This window comes from Chiloscyllium punctatum, chromosome 44, assembly GCF_047496795.1.
Source record: "Chiloscyllium punctatum isolate Juve2018m chromosome 44, sChiPun1.3, whole genome shotgun sequence".
In the NCBI taxonomy this organism is placed as follows: Eukaryota; Metazoa; Chordata; class Chondrichthyes; order Orectolobiformes; family Hemiscylliidae; genus Chiloscyllium; species Chiloscyllium punctatum.
In genome coordinates, this window is record NC_092782.1 from 8,544,845 (window position 1) to 8,569,265 (window position 24,421).

Below are 24,421 nucleotides of genomic sequence, written 5' to 3' on the forward strand. Positions count from 1 at the left end.
TGCTTCACCCCATCTGGCCAGCCTGTCTGTAACTTTCTTACAGAATTAAATTTGCATCAGTTGCTATCTGCAGAACAGTACACTATACCTCTACCAGACTGTGTGTAGAAATGTTTCATAACTTGACTCCTGAAGGATAGCTTCTAACTTTCAAAAAAAAATTACACCCTAACCCTAGGCTCCTCAACCAGAATGAATAGTTTCCCTTCCGACAGTATTTATTCCACTTATTATGAAAGCTATAATCAAATCCGCCCCTAACTTCTTAAATGCCGAGTTGATCCATTGTTTGTGCAATGTCTCAAATTAACCTTTAGTTTTAAGGTATCACACTCCTATGCCTGTGTTACACTTACAAGGTCAATATATCCTTCCAAAGATGCAGTCCCCAGAACTCAGACAAGGGAGAAGTTGAGAAAGTGAGTCTTTCATGGTAACCTCAGCTGGTGCAGGAATTGAACCCACATAACTAGTATCGCTGCCATTCAGCCAACTGAGATAAATGACTCCCTGTACTGTATTATAAGGAATTTAAAAAGGTTGTCTAAGCATTGAGGGAGATAAACAAATCCAGTTATAAATTTAAACCAACGAGTGTAGCAGTAAATACTATTTATTTCAGAATTATAGCTGAATTGTGTGGAAAAAGGCACCATGAAACTATACAAATACAATATCAAATCCTTCTAAATGGATTTAAGTTCTCAAATGTACAACATTCTTCTCAGTTCAGCAAGTTTCCATAAAATTACATCAAGATAACAATATTTAAAGTTCAAACTGTGAAATAAACTATTTGCACGTGAAATCTTTTGGTGTCCATTTGTAACACAGATACGACATTGCATGGGGAAGGAGGGTGGGGTAGGGGTGGTTGTGTCAGTGGTACATTTCCAAATCAATAAGTCCCATGCCAAGGGCAGTAGTGTTGTAACTAACTTTTTTTAAATACAACTTTCTAGTCATATTTTAAGACTAGAACTGTCTATTTAATGTGAAAAAATTGCTGTTAGACCAACTGCATCTTCGACAATGACATTTGTACATTAAATACCAGTCACAGAAAATGCTTCACTATTGTCTTCATCACCAATATAATCTTACAAATCTTTTGAATTTAAATCAAAGACAATACTGACTCAATCTTATTCCCTTTATCATTTCACTACAGATTGTGACAAACCTAGTTTACTGTATTAAGTCTCTTACAATAAACTGACTATTAAATTATATTCAAAAAGGATACAATCAAAATTCGATTGCAAAAGATAAGCTTAATTTTAACAAGTCACAATTATATTTTTACGAAATTCTGTTCTACTCCACAGTAATAAAATGCAGCAAAACATGTTCATTAAATCTTGTCCTTTCCAGCAATACGCTTCACTGGTCGATCAATTTGTGCCTTCTCCGCATAATTTCTAAAAACTCAGATGATTTCTCAGTGGCTTCCTAAAATCAAAGAAAAAGTTTCAAAGTAATCACCCTTCATTAATGACTGTTTCCTTCATCAAAAGATTCTACTCCAGAGTCACAGCCAGCAGCGTTGAGTTTTTCTTGCCGGCGTTTCATGATCTCCTCCAGTTCAGAGGTCCCACGTTTATCCTGAAATTAAACAATATACAATTTCAGAATCGTGGATATGTTATTGACAGTCTGGAGTGGGGTGGGGGCTTCAGAGGTGAGGTGGTTACAGGAAAGAGCAAAGAGCAGGGGACAACCTGAAAGTTTAACTCAAGTGGACTGAATTTAATAACTCATTTATACTTCTGTTTAAATGCCCCTTTATACATGCATTAGCTTCTTTCCCATATAAATTGAACTTACACTATTTTTGCATTATAAATTAATTAGTGATTTAATTTAGGATTACCAAATCATATTTAGACTATTTTCTCAACAGTTCCGAATTTATTTCAACGTGAACTAGATTTTTCCAGCCAGATTTATTGGACCATGCATTTTTCTTATGTCATCCTCAGGTGTATAATAGCTACACAATTAGCAAATTTCACCCAGTCTTCCTGCTGACTGATCAGATAACATTTTGCACTTATGTGCATTAAACACTGTACACAGCAGTGCAAGTCTGTAACTCTTTCTAACTGAAGAACTCAGAGGTGATACAGGTGGATAATGGGACTGAAAAAAAAATTACAATTTTTATTGAAATGGGTGCAACCATGTTCAAACCAAAAGAACCAACTTGCTATAACCACCTGACCTTTTCAGGCCTTAGCTCCCATTTCCACAAAGTCAAATTATGATGATCAGAGTGCCATCTACTGGTTCTGGATTTAATAGCCAAATGTTATGCATCACTTATTCCAAAGAAGTGGGGTAAATAATTGGCCAAAGAAAAAAGGACTTCCTTTGACTCATTGAGTGGGCACGGATGTTACCAGCATTTACTGCCTACTCCTACTCAATAGATCAGGCCATCTCAGACACTAACTATATACCAACTACATGACAGTCTGCATTAGGACAGACCAAGGATAGACTGCTTGGAGGGACAATGTGCATTTTTAATGACAATCCAGTAGGTCTGTGGTCACTATTATTGCTTCTTAGTCCAGATTTGACTAGAAAACTTGAGTTCAAATTCCAATCAGTCTAATAAAGTAACTGACATGCTTACCCACAAGCACTGCCCTCCACTAATTAACAAGCATATTACAAAGCAAAAATCTCACATCAAGGCCAGTAGTGTTAGACTCCTGTGCCCAGACTTCTACGTTTGAGCACAGTCTTCACCAGAAATGACTTGACATATGTAATCCAGAAATGCATGACCTCCCAAATCAAAACAACAGACCATTTTCCCTGGCAGAATAACTCAAGATTTCAAATCAAGGCAGCAATTTTGTAGCTCAAGGCTAACACTCAGCCTGAATGGAAAACACTAACCTCAATTACCTCTTTGCTTAAACCAAGATGACCATCATAAACTTCCTTAGATTGTGAATAACTGCAGTGTGGTTGCCTACTTTGCACTGGACTTGTCAGAAATTAGCATAGACAAAGGGGTGGTTCTTCGTAATCTGGCAGATTTAAGAGTCAAGTAGACAAATCTTCAGGACTGGATAAATGCATTCCAGGCTGTTGAGTGAGGCAAGACAGGCACTGCCAATAATTTTCAATTCCTCTCTGGGCACAGGAGAGGTCCTGGAGAATTGGAGAAGGGATTGCAGGATAAAATAAGAAACAACAGGCCAGTGACGGGGAAACAACTGGGAAACAATTTTGATCTGCACTTGGGATTAATCAAAACCACAACTGGCATGGCTTTAAGGAGAAATACTATTTAAACAAACTGAATGTTTTGAAGACATGATCAGGTGCATATATGAGGGCAATACATTCAATGCAATCTACTCAGACTTCAGCAGGGCATGGGAGACTGATACCAAAGATAAGAACCTGTGGGATCCAAGGAAATTTGGTTACTCAGATATAGATTTGGCTGAGTGGTAAGAAGCAGAGGTTTGTTTTCATGACTGGAAGCCAGGTGTCCAACAGTGTTCCATTGGTATATATAAATGATTTAGGATGTAAGTGGGTTTGGATGTAAGTGGGTTGATCAGCAGATTCACAGATAATACAAAAATTGGTGCGGTAGTAAAAAAACGAGGAAGATAGCCTTTGTTGAGCAGGTCAGATGAGCTGATTAATGGCAATTGGAATTCAATCCAGATAAGTGCGAGGAATGCATTTGGGCAGGACAAGAGAAGGGAATACATAATGAAGAACAGTACCCAGGTAAACACTGAGGATCAGTGGGGCCTTAGCATGCAAGCCCCCAGTCCCTTTACAATGCAGCACGTTGACTCAGTGATTAGCACTGCTGCCTCATAACACCAGGGACCTGGGCTCAATTCCAGTCTCAGGCAACTGTCTGTGTGGAGTTTGCACATTCTCCCAGAGTCTGTGTGGGGTTCTTCCTCAGCCCAAAGATGTGCAGGTTAGGTGGATTGCCCACAGTGTTCAGGGATGAGTAGATTAGGTGCATTAGTCGGGGGAAATATAGGATAATTGGGTAGGGGAATGGGTCCTGGATGGGTTACTCTTCAGAAGGTCTGTGTGGACTTGCTGAGCCAAATGGCCTGTTTCCACACTATAGGGATTCTGTGAATTCTATAGCTGGACAGATGGATAAAGTAGTTAAGACGACATATGGGATACTTGCCTTTATTAGCCAAAGCACAAAATAAGGAGGCTATGCCGGAACTCTATGAAATGTTGGTTAGGTCTCAGCTAGAGTATTGTTTACAGTTTTAGAAACTACTTTACAGGAGGGATGCTATTGCACTGGAGACAGTGCAGAGGAGTTTTACCAGGATATTGGTCTGGAGAGTTTTAGTTCTAAAAAGAGATCAGATAGACGGGGGCTGTTTTCCTTGAAGCAGAGGAGACTGAGGGGGGGGGGAAGTATGATTGAGAAGTAAAGAATGTGACACGTAGATGGAATAGTCAAAAAGAAATGCTTTCCCTTGGTGAAGGATCAGGAGGCAGAGATTTAAAGTAAGCAGGAGGCTTCAAGGGGACATGGGGAATTTTGTTTTCACTGCCTGGAAAGATGTTAGAGGCAGGAGCCCTCATAACAGTTTAGTATATGATGCACACTTTCAAGCCTAAGACACACAAGGCTTTGGGCCAAGTCCTGGAAAATGAAATTAGAATAGTTAGGTGGTTGCTTTTAACTGGCACAGAATTGACTGGTCGAATGGCCTTTCTCTATGCTGTAGATCTCCACAACACCCTTCAATCTCTTCAATTCTACGAAGAGGAGTTTCAGGCTGTTTTTGAATGTGGCCAAATAAAACTCAGATCAACCCAGACCTAGACAGTCAAATATTCTACCTCACCATATTTGCTGAAGGAGACACTCCAGAAGATGTGCAGCACTTCATTTATCCTCAAAATGCCTTGAGGCTAGGAGAATCAGCCCACATCAGCTGCACCAGCATGGCCTTCAACAAACCACAGCAGCATCTCCGATAGGTAAGCAAATGCCCGAGTGTACAAAGATGATGTCATCACCACATTCCTGTACTGTAGTGGGAAATGTAATGAAGGACTGTGAAACCAGAATCTGGTCAGTCGGATTTTGTTTTAAAGAGTGAAGCAGTCTCTTCAAATATATATAGTGTATAAACCATGTCAATTACTCCATTATCAATATATAATTTGCTTTTCATTAAACCATAAATATTTTTTGCCCAAGGTTCTTGAGATGGAGCATTTCCCTATTTACTTCCAAAATCAAAAAGGTATGTGGGACAGTTCAGAAGATTTCTTGCCAAAATAAAAATGAACCATTTTCACACCAACATAATAAAATTTTTGACCATGTTGTGAAGTGCAAGGAAAAGCAATATAATTTAGTGAGCAAGTCAGTTTGAGTGAGACTGAATGAACTGTCAATGGTGGAAAGGGGAAGAGAAAAGTGCAGTTTATTTGCTCTCAATGCAGAACCTTCAGTAAAAATGAATGTCCTAATGGCATTCATAGAAAAGAGAACATTAAAGGAAATTCTTTTCATGGGGAGGGTGGGGGGATTAATACGAAGCACAAACATGTGAATACATAGCTATGGCAGTCAATATTCTTTGAGCACTGACTCTTTTGTTTCTGGGCAAGAACCATTAAGATACATTTCGCAAATGTATCACATTGCAAATATTTATTTAATCGTATTTATTAACATTTTTAAAAAGTAATTTCAATTGTGATAGATATACAACAGCAATGCTCAAAGGGTATCAAGGATTCCTTTTTGTTGATCAAGCAAGGCTGCATTTTAAAACAAACATACAAACCACACAAATCATAAAAGCTAACAGAGATAAAGGTTAGATTACACTTGAAGCAAGATGCACATAGTAAAATTAGGAATTATTCCTTCATATAAAGGCAATGTTGAAATTTACTTCAGGGATCAGGTAACTACTTCATTTTTAAAATCAATCCAGCCTATAATGGATCAGAAAAAGGATGCCAGAGAACTGCTAATTTAAGTAAGAAAATTAAGTATTATCTTACGGTTACTTATACTTGAATAGCAAGAGATAGTCAGGACCCATGGAGTCAGCAGAGCACCTGTAAGTAGGAAGACAGCAAGAAACCACAAAACAAGCCCACAAAAAACCCAGCCAAAGAAAGAAAAGAAAGCTTTTAAGCGGTTCACCTCAAGCACAAAGAGCAGAAATATTTCTTAAAATCAAATATAAAACACATGTAAATTATTCATGAATTCATAAGTTAGAAACAATTACAATCTCAACGTTAAGTTCCAAAACTTTCAGTACCTCAATCCTTAAAATATCGTTTGTGGCTCTTCTCTGGTCTTCATGGTCAAACAAAAAGTTTTATTTCCTTTAATTTCCAGACTGCTCTTAATCCTTCAGATAACCTTGCTCACATATTTGTAAATTTAACCCAGAGCCCACACATCCATCTCCTTTCTCCGTCAAAGATTATTACATACCACTTATCTACTTTGTTTTTCATTCCCATCACCATTCAACATAGGACAAGGTGGTGGATTACGATAAGACAAGGATTCATAACAAAATACAGAATTTTTCTTCAAAAATGTTACTTACAACTCATTGTCATGGAATCTATTATTTGACACATCAAAAAAGTCCAGATCAAAAATGGCTCAACATCAAAATGCCTGAAAAGGAATCTGGTGAAACAGCATGGCTCATCACATACAGCATATAAAAATAAAACAGATTTAATTATCAACTTTAGATCAGCAATTCTATGATAGGGTTTTGTTCACTAGGCTTCAGTAGTTGCATCACATTGTACTGTAGCAATCTTGAACACCAATAATCATTATATGGGAAACAATACCCAGACCTGTCCTTCCAGCTATTGACATTATTTTTCCAACACCAAAACTAATCTCAAGTCTCCATCGTATATGTTCCAGTGAGGCCAATGTTAACAAGAAAGCTTTGGGGGGATATAAAAAAGGATTCCCTAGCACTGTTGGCAACAGGGCCCTCGACCGGGTCTGATTCATTCCTACACTTCCAGCCTCCCCCTCCCCCCAAGCTGCAACTGCACTAGGGTTCACCTTGTCTTTACCTACCAGAGGATCAGCAGCTGCCATTTCTGCCACTTCCACCCTGTTCCCTGGCCAACATCTGTCTCAGTCTTGCTACAGCGCTCCAGCACAAGCTCCAGACTCAGTGTTAAAATCAGTAGTTTTAGGACCTGAACTCCCTTACGTCCTAGCCCCCACCACATACACTAGGCCTTGTTACCACAGTCTGCTCATACACACTACCTATAGTTAGCCACTAACAGTCTGTTAACAATTATTCACCCTCCCAGCCAGATTAATAACACTTTTGTCTGTCTGAGAATATGTATCAGATATGAGCAGGTAGGGAAAGAGTTAGGGTTTTGATTTTTATTAAACAAGGGGTTCAGCTGAGCAGGACTCAGATCAGATAAGAACTTGCAGTTAACAATGTGGTGCTGGAGGCAAGGGTCATGGTAAACAAGGTGAAAAGTATTCATTATGTGAGGCCAGTTATGCGTTGTGTAAGAGCAGATGGCTTCATCTCTACTATTAACGGTCACCCAATTAATATGTATGTGGCCGTATTTGGATGCTCCTCCCTGTAAAACAACTATATAATTCATTAAGCAACTGCTATTCCAGAGAAGACCATGAACTTATGTCTCTGTGCACAAAGCCGATCATTCTCTCTCCCTCAAGGGCATGGAATAAAGATGAAGGAGTATCTCAATGTGTCTCTGAGCGTTTTGCTTCAACTCGGGGTTGGGGGGGGGGGGGGGGGGCGGGGAAACAATATGTCCAACTGTACTTCTCTCCCTCTTTCCGCACTCTCCCTACTTATCGTTTACTCCTTACCACCTTCCCCCACACTATCATCTGCATATAAACTGACATTTTCCTAGCTACCATCATTTCTAAGCAAGCGTCACCAGACCAGAAATGTTAACATTGATTTGTTTTCAGAGATGCTGCTAGACCGGCTGAGCTTTCCCTGCAACTTCTGTCTTTATATCTTAAGTGGTAATGGATGATGCAAAAAGATGCATACAAATTTGTGAATAACAGGTTGGTATAGCAAGTATAGTCACATGGAATCTAGGGTGACCTGCCTGGATTGATACAAAACTGGCTTGGTCATAAAATACAGACCAGCAGTGGGTGCTTTTCGGAATGGAGGTCAGTTACTAATAGTGATAGATAAGGCAAATAGTCAGAGGTGTTTTCCCAGTGTGGAAAGGTCAACTGTAAGAGGGCACAGGGTGCCTGGAACGCACTGCCACTGAAAGTAATGAAAGCAGCATGTTAGCAACATTTATGGTGCTTGTTGACAGACACATGAACGTGAGGTGAACAGAGGTACAGATACCATGTAAGGAAACTAAGTAGTGTGTCTGCATAAAGATTAGGAATCGGCATAGGGTGGGTGAGCCAAAAGGCCTGTTCCTGTACTGTACTGTGTTGTATTAAACAGTAACCAATACAACAGTTAAACTGAAAAATGTGTTACTGGAAAAGCGCAGGTCAGGCAGCATCCAAGGAGCAGGAGAATTGACGTTTCAGGCATAAGCCCTTCTTCAGGAAAGAGGAGGGTGTGCCAAGCAGGCTAAGATAAAAGTTAGGGAGGAGGGACTTGGGGGAGGGGCCGTTGGGAATGCGATAGGTGGAAGGAGATTAAGGCGAGGGTGATAGGCCGGAGGGGTCAGGAAGAAGATTGCAGGTCAAGAAGGCGGTGCTGAGTCAGAGGGTTGGAACTGAGATAAGGTGGGGGGAGGGGAAATGAGGAAGCTGGAGAAATCTGCATTCATCCCTTGTGGTTGGAGGGTTCCTAGGCAGAAGAGGAAGCGCTCTTCCTCCAGGTGTTGTGCTGCCTTGGTCTGGCGATAGAGGCGGCCAAGGACCTGAATGCCCTTGGCGGAGTGGGAGGGGGAGTTAAAGTATTCAGCCACAGGGTAGTTGGGTTGGTTGGTGCGGGTGTCCCAGAGGTGTTCTCTGAAACGTTCCGCAAGTAGGCGGCCTGTCTCCCCAATGTAGAGGCGGCCACATTGGGTGCAGCGGATGCAGTAAATGGTGTGTGTGGAGGTGCAGGTGAATTTGTGACTGATATGGAAGGATCCCTTGGGGCCTTGGAGGGAAGTGAGGGGGGGGGGGGGGGGGGGAAAGAGGTGTGGGTGCAAGTTTTGCATTTCTTGCGGTTGCGGGGGAAGGTGCCGGGAGTGGAGGTTGGGTTGGTGGGGGATGTGGACCTGACGAGGGAGTGGTCTTTCTGGAATGCTGATAGGGGAGGGGAGGTGGAAATGATGCAATTTCCCCTCAGACGTGGTCGACGATGCATCTCCTCCACTTCCTACTCCTCCGCCCTTGAACCCCGCCCCTCCAATCGCCACCAGGACAGAACCCCACTGGTCCTCACCTACCACCCCACCAACCTCCAGATACATCGTATCATCCATCGTCATTTCCGCCACCTCCAAACAGACCCCACCAAGGATATATTTCCCTCCCCTATCAGCGTTCCGGAAAGACCACTCCCTCCGTGACTTCCTCGTCAGATCCACACCCCCCACCAACCCAACCTCCACTCCCGGCACCTTCCCCTGCAACCGCAAGAAATCCGAAACTTGCGTCCACACCTCCCCCCTCACTTCCCTTCAAGGCCCCAAGGGATCCTTCCATATCCGTCACAAATTCACCTGCACTTCCACACACATCATTTACTGCATCCACTTCACCCGATGTGGCCTCCTCTACATTGGGGAGGCAGGCCGCCTACTTGCGGAACGTTTCAGAGAACACCTCTGGGACACCCGCACCAACCAAACCCAACCACCCCATGGCTCAACACTTCAACTCCCCCTCCCACTCTGCCAAGGACATGCAGGTCCTTGGCCTCCTCCATCGCCAGATCATGGCAACACGACGCCTGGAAGAAGAGCGCCTCATCTTCCGCCTAGGAACCCTCCAACCACAAGGGATGAATGCAGATTTCTCCACCTTCCTCATTTCCCCTCCCCCCACCTTATCTCAGTCCCAACCCTCAGACTCAGCACTGCCTTCTTGACCTGCAATCTTCTTCCCGACCTCTCCGCCCCCACCCCTTCTCCGGCCTATCACCCTCAGCTTAACCTCCTTTCACCTATCGCATTCCCAACGCCCCTCCCCCAAGTTCCTCCTCCCTACCTTTTATCTTAGCCTGCTTGGCACACCCTCCTCATTCCTGAAGAAGGGCTTATGCCCAAAACGTCGATTCGCCTGCTCTTTGGATGCTGCCTGACCTGCTGCGCTTTTCCAGCAACACATTTTTCAGCTCTGATCTCCAGCATCTGCAGTCCTCACTTTCTCAAGTTAAACTGTACAGGAATAAGAGATGTCAAACATCAAAGATTTTTCATCCCCACCTGTCTTGTGCAGAACTAGATGTGAACCCTTCGAAATATGCGCAAAACCAAACTCAGCTGGCTTCAAGTATTAATCAAGTCAATAAAACAAATTTAGGTCCAGTAATTATTTGAAATGCATTTGTGTAGGCCTAGATATGATCACTGAACTTAGTCATGTTAAGAGTTTAATAAAGTATTAAATTATACCTCCAATGTAGCTTTCTGCACTGTAACCTGACTGTAAACCCGAACACCATCTTCAGGACAAACGGTCTTCAGTTCATCTTTGTTTAAAGAGAAGAGTTGTGCTCCCGAGAGTACTCCCAAACTATTCACAGTACTGTAACACAAGAAACTGATTAAGAGCATGCTGCTTCTGAAACAGATACTTTGTTTAACAGTAAGAGTAATAAGCAGAGCCTGCATTATGAAAACAGTTATAGAACAGACCAAGTCATGGCTTCATCTATTGGTTCAGGGCGAATGCAAAAGACCCAACTATACCATTTAAAACAAAAATGGTGCAATCTTCTTGACGTTCTGGCCAACAATATACCCTTTAAAGAAAGATTAATCTGTTAATTATATCAACTGCTAGGTATCCTTGCTATGCACAACCAGTTGCTACATTTGCCCACAAAACTGCACTTCAGAAATACTTCATTATTTGCGACATACATTGAACGTCCACTGAATGATCTGTAAATACAGAGTAATACGTTCTTGAAAACTATATGTACAGATAAAATATTAATTCAGTAATCTCTATACTTGAAAGGTAAATGTGATTATACACTAGGATTGTTTCAAATCTAGACAAACTCTTCAGCTCTCAGGTTTTTCCTTGCCAACAGGAATTATTACATTCAAAAGGTCAAAATTAGTAATTACCATTGACTCAAAATTACACCGTAGTCTGTAATAGGACTAATTCTGAAAGGAAGAGTTTATACACATGAACTAAAGAATATTCACAATGGGGAGCATCTCTGGTTCAATAATCACTATTTAGATTATGAATGGAGAAGAGCAAGGAACAATCTGGAGCAAAAATTGTTTAACTGGAGGCAAGTTAATTTCAGAGAATTGAAGAATGGTATTGGCCCAAGTAAATGAGTCAAACTCTGCCAGCCAAAATTGTAATGGGGAATCAGGCAGCCTCATCTACATTTCCCAGGGTGAAGAACAGTGAGAAAATAGAACTGTCTCGATGTCAAAGGAGCTACAGAGTAAGGCAAACAGGAAAAGTATCATTTGGATAATGGAAGAAAGATTCATATTGAAACCAAGTGAAAATAGATGTTAAGAGACAGAAAAAAAAAAGATTCCTTTTTATTGCCGTTGCCAAAGCTTTTCCATTGGCATACTGACTGTAAAAAGGTTTGTCGCAGCAGCAGAGAAGCTGTTAATAGAACAAGAGTAGAAATAGATCAGTGCAAGCAGAAAACATAGTTGAAGAGTTAAACAAGTATCTTCAAAGTGCTTATCATGAGAACTTTGTCCTTGCTGCAGTACGCAATTTGTTGGAATACTGTATAACAAAAGTAGATAGAGGAATCACTAGAAATGCTGGTGTCCAAGTGGATAAATTACACTACCTGGAAGACATGCATTTTTTGTTGCTGAGGAGAGTAAAGGCAGAAATTTTGGAAGTGGTCACAATCTTCCAATCCTCTTTTGATCCACTGTGTGGTAGAAGACTGAAGGACTGCAGTACAGCACAAAACACACTTCCAGTAGCAAATCAGTGTTTAGTCAAATAAGGCTAGAAACCATAACCAATAAGAACAAGAGCAGGCTGTTTGGGCCTTCAAGCTGGCTCCACTATTCAATAGGTTCATGGCTGATCCAGCATTCCTCATATCCAAAGCACATCTGTTAGAAAACTTTTATTGTCTTTTCTTCTCAAAATCAGTTACTATGTAATGAATTAGTCTGTCAACTTAATCCAAGTCATTTCCTTGATCTCCACATATTTAGCGCAACTTACAGTACTGAAACAGAGGCTTGCAATTGGCAAGTAGCAAAGCTTCTTCAATTACTAGAGACACAATTATTATTTCCTGTTACCATCCCTTTCACCACCATTGCTTCAATTTTATTAGCCAATCTAACATGTGATACTTGATCAAAAGGCTTTTGAAAGTCCACATACACACCAGCAGCATTCTCTTCCGCTCAAAGTGAAATATGATTTGCCCCAAACAAACCTGTCACAGCTGGTTCTCATTTATAATACTATACTTATCCAACTGGTCACTAATTGGTTTCTGAATTGTTATTTCTAAAGGCTACCTCACAACAAAGTTAAAAGCTTATAAATTGCACCCAAGATATCATCTCCATATTTAAAGAGAATTGCAATATTGTAGTCAGTACTTCAATTTCTCATGGATTTTCTTCAACAACTTCAAATTCACCCCATCCAGATCAGTTTCCTAATCAACTTTAGTTACTCATGACATCAAAAAAAATTTCATCTGTTTCATGGAGCAATTCTGATTTTTCAATAGTAATCCCTAGTTCTAAATTTTTCTATTTGAGGAAACATCCTCACAATATTTCCCATCAAAGCTGCTTAAAATTTTATATGATTCAAGTTGTCTCTTACTCTCCAAAGATCAAGAGGATACAAGCCTAGCCTAGCCTCTGTTGGTCATATGACAACCTACCTATTCCAGGTATTAATCCAGTAACACCCCATCTGAACCATCTCCAACATATTTACATCCTGTCAGGTTGTACGTTTGCTCGCTGAGCTGGTAGATTTGTCGTCAGAAGTTGTTACCATGCTAGGTTACATCATCAATGGGCCTTCGATGAAGCACTGGTGTTCTGTCCCACTTGCTATTTATGTGTCTTTGTCTGTTGCGGTGGGTGATATCGCTCCTGGCTCTATTTGAGAGGTTGGTAAATGGGTTCCAAATTAATATGTTTGTTAATTGAGTTCCAGTGTGAATACCAGGCATCTACAAATTCCTGTGTGTCTTTGTTTAATCTGCCCCAGTCAATCTGGTGTGCCTCTTTGTGTGTATGGATACTGGTGACAGTTGATATGTCTTTCGGTGGCTAGTTGATCACTGGTATACATAGACAGATGAACAGGGACACCAGTTCGACTGACAAAAAAAATCCATCCTAGGACAGGCTAAACAATGATACGCAACCAGAAACCTCGACCCCAGACCCCATAGTCTCACTTCCTGGTACACCGACATACAGACGAGCAAAGGAACTACAACACAAACTGAAACACCTAGTAGAAGACTCAAGCCACTCTACCCACTCCACCCAGGAATTCCTAAACATCAAAGACACCAAGGTAGAGGACGACGAGCACATGGTTTCCTTTGAGATGACGGCCCTATTCACATCAATAAATATCAACTCAGTCAAAGAAACAGTGGCCTTACTGCTAGACGACCCAAGGACACAAACACCTGACAGCACCAACTCCATCAGCAAGGGCAGCATCCTCAAACTAGTAAACCTGTGCCTCTCAACCCACTTCAACTTCAACAGCAAGATCTACAAACAAATCAACAGGACTTGTGTGGGATCACCAATATCGGGACTCTTTGCAGAAGCAGTTATGTAGAGGTTAGAATGACTAGCCTTTCCCCCCCCCCTCCATGATCCAGCCCAAGCTTTGGGTCCTCTATGTGGATAAGACCTTTGGTGATCACAAAACGCAACAAATTAAAAGAAACCCATAAACAAAAACAACATTCTTACTAGTGTAAAGTTCACCAAAGAGGAAGAGGAAGAGAACAACAGACACCCCTTCCGAGACATCACAGTAGAACGAAAACCCACTGCAGAGCTGCAGGCCAGCATCTACAGGAATGTGACACACACTGACCAGATATTCAGCAACAAGAGCAATCATCCCAACACCCACAAACGGATCTACATCGGGACATTATTTATATTAGCCACAACACAATAGCACTCGAACTGTGAAAAGCTGAGGAAAACCACTTATACAATGTATTCAGGAACAACGGGTACCCAAGAAGCGCAGTCTGCCGATTCTGAGACAACAGACCTAAACAGGAGGAGGACACATGCCCTGAGACTCTAGCCACCCTGCCGAACAAAGACATCTCAGAGATGCCGACCAGACTACACCAACCCCTAGACATCAAGGTAGCCCACAAATCTACCACCACACAAACAGCTCCTGATCAATTTAAAAGACCCCATACCAACAATCAGCAGAACGACAGTCATATCCAAAATACCCTGGAAGGACTGTAACTAATATTACATTGGACAGACGGGCAGGTAACTAGCCACCAGGATACATAAACACCAATCAGCCATCAAAAGACATGACCATCTATCACTAGTATCCATACACACAAACAAAGAGGGACACCAGTTCGACTGGGACAGGCTAAACAAAGACATGCATGAGAATTCCTCGAGGCCTGGCATCCAAACCGGAACTCATAAACATCAATTACCAAGACATATAAATAGCAAGTGGAACAGAACACCATTGCTTCATCGGAGGCTCACCGATGATGTTACCTAGCATGGTGACGAAATGTCCGAGAACACAACTACCAGCTCAGTGAGGAAACCTACTAGCTGATCCACAACCTGAGCTACAAATCTTCCCCAAAGTTGCATATTTACGTCCTTCCTTAAGTGAGGTGACCAACATGGTGCACAGCACTTCAGATGTAGTCTCAGCAGTCCCTTGGATAACTGAAGCATCATCTCCCTACTTTTCTATTCAATTCCCCTCATGGTAAATGATAACATTCTATTAGCTTTCCTAATTATTTGCTGTATCTCCACCTCCAACTTCCACCTGAATACAATTAACATCTAAACAAAGTGCAATTAAACTCTTCTTATAAGGGGCTCTTGTTGCAAAGGGTCCTACCGCTAGGCCAAAACGTGCAATTTGAGCTCACCATGAAGATGTCATAAATGTCTTAGCAACTTGATCAAGAATTGGGGGGGAAGAGAAAGAGAGAGAGAAAGAAAGAGAAGAGAGAAGAAGAGGGCTTAAGAAAAAAAACAACAGGTCTTCCAGCTTGGTAAACTCCAATGCAGAAAATTCATTAGTACCCCAACTGGTTCACTCTGGACCAACTGGCTCACTCAGTTGGCTAAATAGCTAGTGTGTAGATAAAAATTAATTACAACTGCAAAGTGCTCAATACATGTCCTGGTTGAAGTAGATTCAAGGTCTACCTTTTTGTTTACAATATATGGGCACAAAGATCAATTTTCCATTTATCAACCAATAATCACAAAGGATGTGCCTTCAAGTACAAAAGACAGAACAACCTCAGCAAAGTCTTCTGCCTGTACCAACTGGTGTCCATTTGGTCCCTAATCAGGCCCACTCATTCATTTGGCAACCCTATCACTATTATAGTGATAATAGTAGACCTTTGTACTAAAACGCAAAGTTTGTTGAAATGCTTTACCAAATGTGAACTAACCAATGCAATTTACTCAAAGAATATTTCACCATTCAAATATAGATGAGACTGAACACAGAAGCACTTAATATACATACAAGTTAACTAGATCAGTTGTTTCAGGAGTTGGATCTCTGATTACCTTGGTATTCCAGTTTGAATTTTATCGATACTCACACAGCATTAAATCCTTTAGACCGTAACCATTCTGCTACTTCTTCTGGAGATGAATCAAAGGAAATGCCAATGGTGGAACTGTTGCTTCGTAATACTTGAAATTTCTTCTGTGCACCACTACGTCCGATTGTAAGTCGATGTGCCAACTCATCTTGCACTTCTTCCATATGAGATTTCCGCCCTATGGTGGGAGATTAGATTACCTACAGGGTGGAAACAGGCCCTCTGGCCCAACAAGACCACACCGACGCTCCGAAGAGAAACCCACCCTCCTATATTTACCCCTGACTAATCCATCTAACACTACGGGCAATTTAGCATGGCCAATTCACCTAACTTGCGCATATTTCGACTGTGGGAGGAAACTGGAGCACCCGGAGGAAACCAACACAGACACAGGGAGAACGTGCAAACTCCACACAGACAGTTGCCCGAGGCAGGAATTGAACCCGGGTCTCTGATGCTGTCAGGCAGCAGTGCTAACCACTGTGCCACCGTGCTGCGCCTAAGAAATTGAGCCTGACATGATTTGAACACAACCTTCTGATCTGGAGTCAGATGTGCTACTGCTGCACCACAAGCCCACACCTAAGTAATTTTAAAGTACTGCAGATAAAGTTCTGCAGTCTTTTAGAAGCAATGTGTTTGCGAATATTTTTCGAAAACGCCACCGCCAAAAATTTGCAACACAAAACATTTTTGATTTCAATATTTCAAAATAATTGCTTTGAAACCATCAATCTTGCATAAATTTCAGTGAGCACGAGGGTACAGCTTTTTAGCCCTCTCCTGGAAATGTGGATAACAGGTATAATTCAGTATCATTTCTCTCAGCTAAGAAAAAAAACAAAACTACTGCTTTTTTCAGCAGTAAAAAAGTCACAAGATCTGAAAACCAGTAGAAAATCGCAGTGATGAAAATACAGTACTACAAAAGATGGTGTTACTTATGCATCTGTTGTCAGAAAGCAAAACGGAGTTTCTTCTTACATGCTTATCTTTTCAAGGGCAACTAGAAGTTTGCAGCCAGCAAGACCCACATTACATAATTTTAAAAAATAGCATCAGAGAAACTACAGCATTAAAATAAGCCATTCCACTCAAATCACACTAATTAATTAATCCTATCAGCTTACCCTTTCCATACCAATGCCACAAGTTGACCAGAAATGATTTCCAAGGATGTTGCCAGAGTTGGAGGGTTTGAGCAGTAGGGAGAGGCTGAATAGACTGGGGCTCTTTCCTAGCGCGTCAGAGGCTGATTGGTGACCTTAAAGAGGTTTATAAAATCATGAGGGGCGTGGATAGGATAGATAGACAAGGTCTTTTCCCTGGGTTGGGGGAGGCCAAAACTAGAGGGCATAGGTTTAAGGTGAGAGGGCAAAGATGTAAGTGACGTAAGGGGTAACTTCGTCACACAGAGGGTGATGCAGGTATTGAATGAGCTGCCACTTGGTGGAAGCGGCTGGTACAATTACAACATTTAAAAAGCACCTAGATGGGTATGTGAATAGGAAGGGTTGAGTGTGATATGGGCCAAATGCTGGCAAATTGGACTAGATTAATTAAGGATATCTAGTTGGCCTGGACGAGTTGGACTGAAAGGTCTGTTTCTGTGCTGCTTATCTCTATGACTCTAAATAGTTTTCCTTCTATTTTTCTTTCTCACACACTTATCTAGCTTTTCCTTAAATGCACCAATGCTATTTGTCTCCCAAATTCGACATGCAAAACACTTTTTGGCTAAAGAAGTTTCTCCTCAATATAGTTGACTCATAACTGCCCTCTGAATTAGCCTTGCAAACCAGTTAAGGATTATTAGGGAAGGACAATAAACATGGACTTTGCTGCAACACAAATATCTCATGTACTAAAGACAGACAGGCAGTTTAAGGCTAATTTAATAATAATTGCATGAACTTAAAACATACCGCATACCTAAAACAGACTTGATTTTAAACTTTGATTCGGAGTATTAAAGTAATAACTACAGCTTTAAGCATCAACCAAAAGGGTGCAAATTACAATGTACCTTCAAAATTGTCTTAAAATAATCCAATTAAAAACAGTGGCATAGGAAGGTAAACATTAAATGTCTTGAAGCAACATTACCAGTCTGTTCTATATTTTCATGTGCTGAGATTTTTGATCTTGAAGTGTAATTTGATATTTTAATTGATAAAAATGTTTCTAAAATAAATTTAATCATATGGGTTGATCTAAAGTAAGTTGAGGAGCTTGTGACCAATTGATTCATCATGGAGCATTGTCACAAAGGACTAGAAGACGATTTTTGTTTTTGATCGATCACATTGCAAATTGCATCGACACGCATTGAAAAATTTAAAAATTGCATTTTTGCAAATTTTAAGTAATTAACCCGTTCAGAAGTTCTGATTGTGCAATAAGAACTTGTTCAACTAAATAATAACGGAACTGAACTTTTCTCAACTTACGGTTGAGTAACGTGTGTCCATCTCTCTGACCGTCCTTTTGTGCACCAGAGCTCTCAATTGAACTGCTACTGTTCTGACGGCTGACACTCCTAGAAGATCCTTTAACTATACCACCTGTAAATGAAGATGTAGGGGAAGCTGAGATCTGTGCTGGTGGTGGTGAAGGAGCAGGTGGTATTGGTCCAGAAGATCTTGCAATGACATCCATCTTCTGTTTCTGCAGATGAGAAGGATGCTTAAAATTACTTGTGCTAAAAGTGAAAAGATTTAGCAAACAGTAACAGGCAATCTAAATCTGTAGTGGGAAACTTCTTGGATTATAGGGTAACAAATAATCTATTATTTTTGTTGCCAATTTCATCATCACAGTACCATGCTTTCTGCAGTAATTATTTCATCACTTTACATGAATTTAGATAGGTGATTGCCTATTTTGCTTCAACATGCTTGGATGCAGCATTCAAGATTTAAAATATAAAAAACTCTCTCCCTCTGTCCCAAGTATTTCCTATTGGTTGGAGACTACAGATACACTGGATTAACTAAAATTCTCAGTCACAACTTGCATGTATAAAGTAAACTAACATACTGGTGGAATCTCCCAGGATACTTCACAGAACCATATGCTAACAAAAAACAAAATGACAATCTAGCCCCCTAGAAGATGATCAGAATGCTTGGTTAAAAAAAAGTAAGTCTTCAAATAGATGTAGCAAGGAAAAAAAAAACTATTTGGAATAAAAACTGAAACTGGACATATTTAGAAGCAAGCTTCAAGCAGTTTTAACTGAACACTGCTGTATCAGCAATGTTTGAGGGTCAAAATTGAAAAAAATTAAATTTTTAAACTATTAAAATCTAATCAGCAAATCACAGGGTGTGCGTTGGGAAGACGACAAGAGAATATGCCAACCAAGTTGCAACTATTTCCAATCAGCACAATTTCCTACATTGTGTTAAAAGTGCACAGAGTTTACACCTTGCTTAGTAAGCACACCGTAAGCATTATACATGTAGTCACACAATAACATACATTTTAATGAGGGTACACATTTCCAGACAGCGTTAATACCCTGAACGAATGGGGTCCATAACAGGAACATTATGCCAGTTGCCAGATGTTATAATATGGTAAATATGATTGGGTGAGAGCATGGAAGTGAGAGAATGCTTGTGTGCCTTTGGTTACGGAGGTGAATTGAGGCTATGTATCCTATGCACTTCCAACATTTGAGGTTGGTAAAACTCATGATTATTGGACAAGTCGCTGTACTCAAGGAGTAAGCTTGCATCGGGAGTTTCCTTTTCATACTTTATTCACTCTGATTTTCTTGGGATACATGTTCAATTGCTACATGCCAAGCTATTCGCAAATAAGGTGCTTAAATCCTTATGTTTGGAACAAGAACAAAGTCTGTATCAATTTGGTACAGTAGACTAGTGCCCCCAACACCTCAAAAAATGTTTTGAACTCTATTCAGATTGTAGCCTAACACCAGATTCCCAACAATGGGTGTTACACGCCATTTTAAAGTAAACAGTGATGAAAAGACAATGCAGTTAACTAACAGCTTAGCAAACCACATTAAAAATACATTTACACATCTGCAGTCACAAGCAAAAAGAGTTAGTAACAAGGGGAAGGATTGATATGAATACTTGGCTATTAAAATTCAAATACAACAATAGTTGCTATAACTTTCTATACATAAATATTCAAGCAAATTGGAAGTCTATTCTTCACAGAAATATAATTCTTGCATGTCATGAACATAAGCAGAAGTGACAAAATACCTCAGACAGTTCTCCCAGTAATTGCTGTCAGTAGATGATTGAAGCCAATGTAAAGCAAAAAATGAAACAAAGGCATGAAATGAAGCTAAATGCACAAACATAATAATGAGAAATGTTTCTGGTTCACATATCAGCAGTGATGGAGGGGCAAACCTCAAACATTTCTATCCCAAAAACACAACTGCAGATACTCGAAATCTGAAACACAAAGTGATTGAGAAACTCAGTAGGTCTGCCAGCATCTGCAGAGAGCAGTATCAACAATTTGAGTCCAGTGATCGTTCATCTGGGTCTCCCTCTCCACCTGGCTCAGTCTTGCTGAGTTTCTCCAGCACTTCCTGAAATGTTCCCACATTTACATCCTCCCAAAAAGCACACCAAACAGATAGAAAACCGCATCATGGTCATTAAATTTTTTATCTAGAACCTAATTGTATGTCTGTTCAGCACTACATAGTTGCATTTAGACATTGCAGACTACTTGTAATTCACAAATTGGCACCACTGATTACAGTAGGACATAGTTTGGGAGAAGATTTGTAGCTCGGGTGCTCGTTGTTGTGGTTCTGTTCGCCGAGCTGGGAATTTGTCTTGCAAATGTTTCGTCCCCTATCTAGGTGACATCCTCAGTGCTTGGGAGCCTCCTGTGAAGCGCTTCTGTGCTGTTTCCTCCAGCATTTATAGTGGCCTGTCTCTGCCGCTTCCGGTTGTCAGTTCCAGCTGTCCGCTGTAGTGGCCGGTATATTGGGTCCAGGTCGATGTGTTTGTTGATTGAATCTGTGGATGAGTGCCATGCCTCTAGGAATTCCCTGGCTGTTCTCTGTTTGGCTTGCCCTATAATGGTAGTGTTGTCCCAGTCGAATTCATGTTGCTTGTCATCTGTGTGTGTGGCTACTAAGGATAGCTGGTCGTGTCGTTTCGTGGCTAGTTGGTGTTCGTGTATAGGGATCGTTAACTGTCTTCCTGTTTGTCCGATGTAGTGTTTTGTGCAGTCCTTGCATGGGATTTTGTACACTACATTAGTTTTGCTCATGTTGGGTATCGGGTCCTTCCTTCTGGTGAGTTGTTGTCTAAGCGTGGCTGTTGGTTTGTGTGCTACTATGAGTCCTAGTGGTCGCAGTAGTCTGGCTGTCAGTTCAGAAATGCTCCTGATGTATGGTAGTGTGGCTAGTCCTTTGGGTTGCGGCATGTCCTCGTTCCGTTGTCTCTCCCTTAGGCATCTGTTGATGAAATTGCGGGGGTATCCGTTTTTGGTGAATACCTTGTATAGGTGTTCCTCTTCCTATTTTTGTAGTTCTGGTGTGCTGCAGTGTGTTGTGGCCCTTTTGAATAGTGTCCTGATGCAACTTAGTTTGTGTGTGTTGGGGTGGTTGCTTTCATAGTTTAGGACTTGGTCTGTGTGTGTGGATTTCCTGTAAACCTTTGTGGTGAATTCTGCGTTTGGTGTTCTCTGTACCATCACGTCTAGGAATGGGAGTTGGTTGTCCTTTTCTTCCTCTCTAGTGAATAGGATTCCTGCGAGTGTGGCGTTGATGATCTGTCGTGTGTTCTCTATTTCTGTGTTTTTAATTATTACAAAGGTGTCATCCACGTATGTGACCCAGAGTTTGGGTTGAATTTGTGGTAAGACTGCTTGTTCTAACCTTTGCATTACTGCTTCTGCTATGAGTCCACACACAGACGACAATCAACATGAATCCGACTGGGACAACACTACCATTATAGGGCAAGCCAAACAGAGAACAGCCAGGGAATTCCGAGAGGCATGGCACTCATCCACAGATTCTATCAACAAACACATCGACCTGGACCCAATATACCGACCACTACAGCGGACAGCTCGAACTGACAATCGGAAGCGGAATCAAAAGAGAAGATTTTTTTTTCAAACATTAACTCTGGCTGTCAAACTTCATCATTCCTGATGAAGAGCTTATGCTGAAAATGTCAACTCTTCTGCTCCTCGACCAGCTGCGCTTTTCCAGCGCCATAATTTTTGACTATCCCACTTGCAGCCGTGTTATTAAAGCTACATTTAATAGGTCCAGGCCTGATACCAATGACATCTGACTTGAAACTCAACAGAAAAGTCTGCAAGCCATTAATAAAGCCCAGGTATTACCTCAGACAATAATAGACGGAGGTGTTATGATTCACCTATTCTCAACTGTTTCTGGCCACAGCCCCTCCAGGAGCACTTCTCAGGTTGCAGTGCCCCCTTTCAAATGGGGATACTACACAAATAGATAAACAAAATAATTTCACATTTTTCAGTCTGTGGCCCCCTTCGAATGTGCCAGGGTCCCTAAGGGGGTCATATGGTCCCCATTAAAATGGCTGGATAGACCAGTAGGCACACGTTGTCAGGCACTTAAGATTCATACTGTGAATTAAGCACTTAAATTGCTCTGAATCTAAATTTAAAGCTCAATTATCCATCTAAGCTGCACTATACATTCTAAATTAATTATCAGTGTTATTCCTGGCCATTGCCATGAGTTGAAAGAACATTTTGCATCTAACTTTTAAAAATTTTAATTTCAAAACTGTCTTTAAAAATTGTGAAAGTTTGAGCAGAAATCCAGTACATCGTACTCCACTCAACTATACATCAGCAAAAGGGGCTTAACCAATTGTTGTGCCTTTTTCAGAGGGGCTCTACTCGTTATAATGCCAAAACAAGATTTTAAAAGCTTGTTAAATTTGAAAGCAATCACATTGTAATGTGGATCATGCATACAAGACATTTTATACACAACAAAAAAATTGCTAATTAACAAGGGATGTCACTCCAAATGCAACTTAAATGCTCAACATTAATATTTTAGTTGAGCAGTCATTTGTTTCAACTTCAGAATAAAATTACTGAAACTGCATTAATGACAGCAGCATACTACAGATGCCTAAAATTAAAGTGCAAGTTTTGCAAATTAGACTTCCAATACCCTTGGCCTGACGTCCTATAGGAGTTAGCCACTATCTTGCTTTTCAATTTCTTTTGATCTTTCTGTATCCACTTTCATCAATCTTCAGTTCCATCGACAAACAGGTGACTTATTCAAAGTTCAAGTCAACATGGTTACAAAACAGATTTACAGTGCTCATCTATAAAACCTTGCCTCTTTCTCCAAGTGGATCCTAGGATCTGGAATCCAGTATTAGAAATTGTGAACAAAACAACATAGGCCCATCTTTGGATAGCATGGAATACTGGAGTATGTTTTAGCACCTTCACGAGTACTTACTCAAATCAAATTAAGTAAAAGGTAGTAATTCGGGCAAAGTGAAACCATATTATTTGCTAAGGAAATCAGGCCAAATGTTATTAGTAAGTGTAACTTGCAGTGCTTCTATAAAATGCTTGGAGCAATATAGGACAAAAGTACAAGATAAAATATATTTAGGTTTGGGAAATCAGACTCCAAATAGGGCAAACCATGCCCCTACCTTGAATAATTCAAATTCCTTCTTTGGCATCAACAGCTGCCAAGACAGTAGACAAAAAAAAATTAATTGGATTATTAGTGCTGCAAAAATATATGAAAAGAATATAGCTTCAAAATGCATACCTGAATGGTCTGACTGTAAAGGCCTTCAGGCACTCCTTCACCAAGCTCACGAGGGTCTCTCATTACATCCAGTATGTTATTTGGCACATATCCTGACACTCCACTATGGTTTTTCACTTTCCACCATTGCTTTCGATCATCCAGGATCTGTAGCAACGTATCATCATCACAATATATTCAACAAAACTTACATCAAAATAGCACCATAATCAAATCACGCTCTGTTTAATATGTAGGATATGAAGTACGTCTCACAATGAACTGTGGAGCTATATTTGCAACTTTTAAAATAAGAAAAATACTGCAGAGCAGGAAACCCGAAAATGAAAACAAAAAGCAATGAGAAACTCAGCTGATCTGGCAGCATCTGTGGAGAAAAGAGTCACACAGCAACTGAAATTTTAAACACTTTTCTCTCCTCAGATGATGCCAGCCAGACCTGCTGAGTTTCACAAGCACTTGATGTTCTTACTCATGCAACTTTTTAGCTCTATGTAACAAACTACAAAATGGATTTCTTTCATTTAAGGGCTGAAGAGTTAAATTTATGGGAAAGAAT

General features: G+C 40.7%; 1 protein-coding gene across 8 annotated transcripts in view; it reads right to left on the minus strand.

Moving 5' to 3' along the window:
- Positions 1–595: 595 nt before the first annotated feature.
- Positions 596–24,421, minus strand: part of eps8a (EGFR pathway substrate 8a, signaling adaptor) — a 220,019-nt gene continuing 196,193 nt past the window's right edge. For 5 of the 8 annotated variants that reach the window (XM_072562187.1, XM_072562184.1, XM_072562185.1 and 2 more), the window contains 7 exons: positions 23,863–24,009; positions 23,741–23,776; positions 20,294–20,317; positions 18,500–18,716; positions 16,044–16,224; positions 10,630–10,762; positions 596–1,605 (listed from right to left, as the gene is read on the minus strand). In XM_072562187.1, the coding sequence (XP_072418288.1) occupies positions 1,492–1,605; positions 10,630–10,762; positions 16,044–16,224; positions 18,500–18,716; positions 20,294–20,317; positions 23,741–23,776; positions 23,863–24,009 (852 nt within the window). In that variant the 3' untranslated portion in view covers positions 596–1,491. The remainder of the gene's footprint in view (positions 1,606–10,629; positions 10,763–16,043; positions 16,225–18,499; positions 18,717–20,293; positions 20,318–23,740; positions 23,777–23,862; positions 24,010–24,421) is intronic. The other 3 variants (XM_072562182.1, XM_072562181.1, XM_072562183.1) reach the window with 3 other exon arrangements.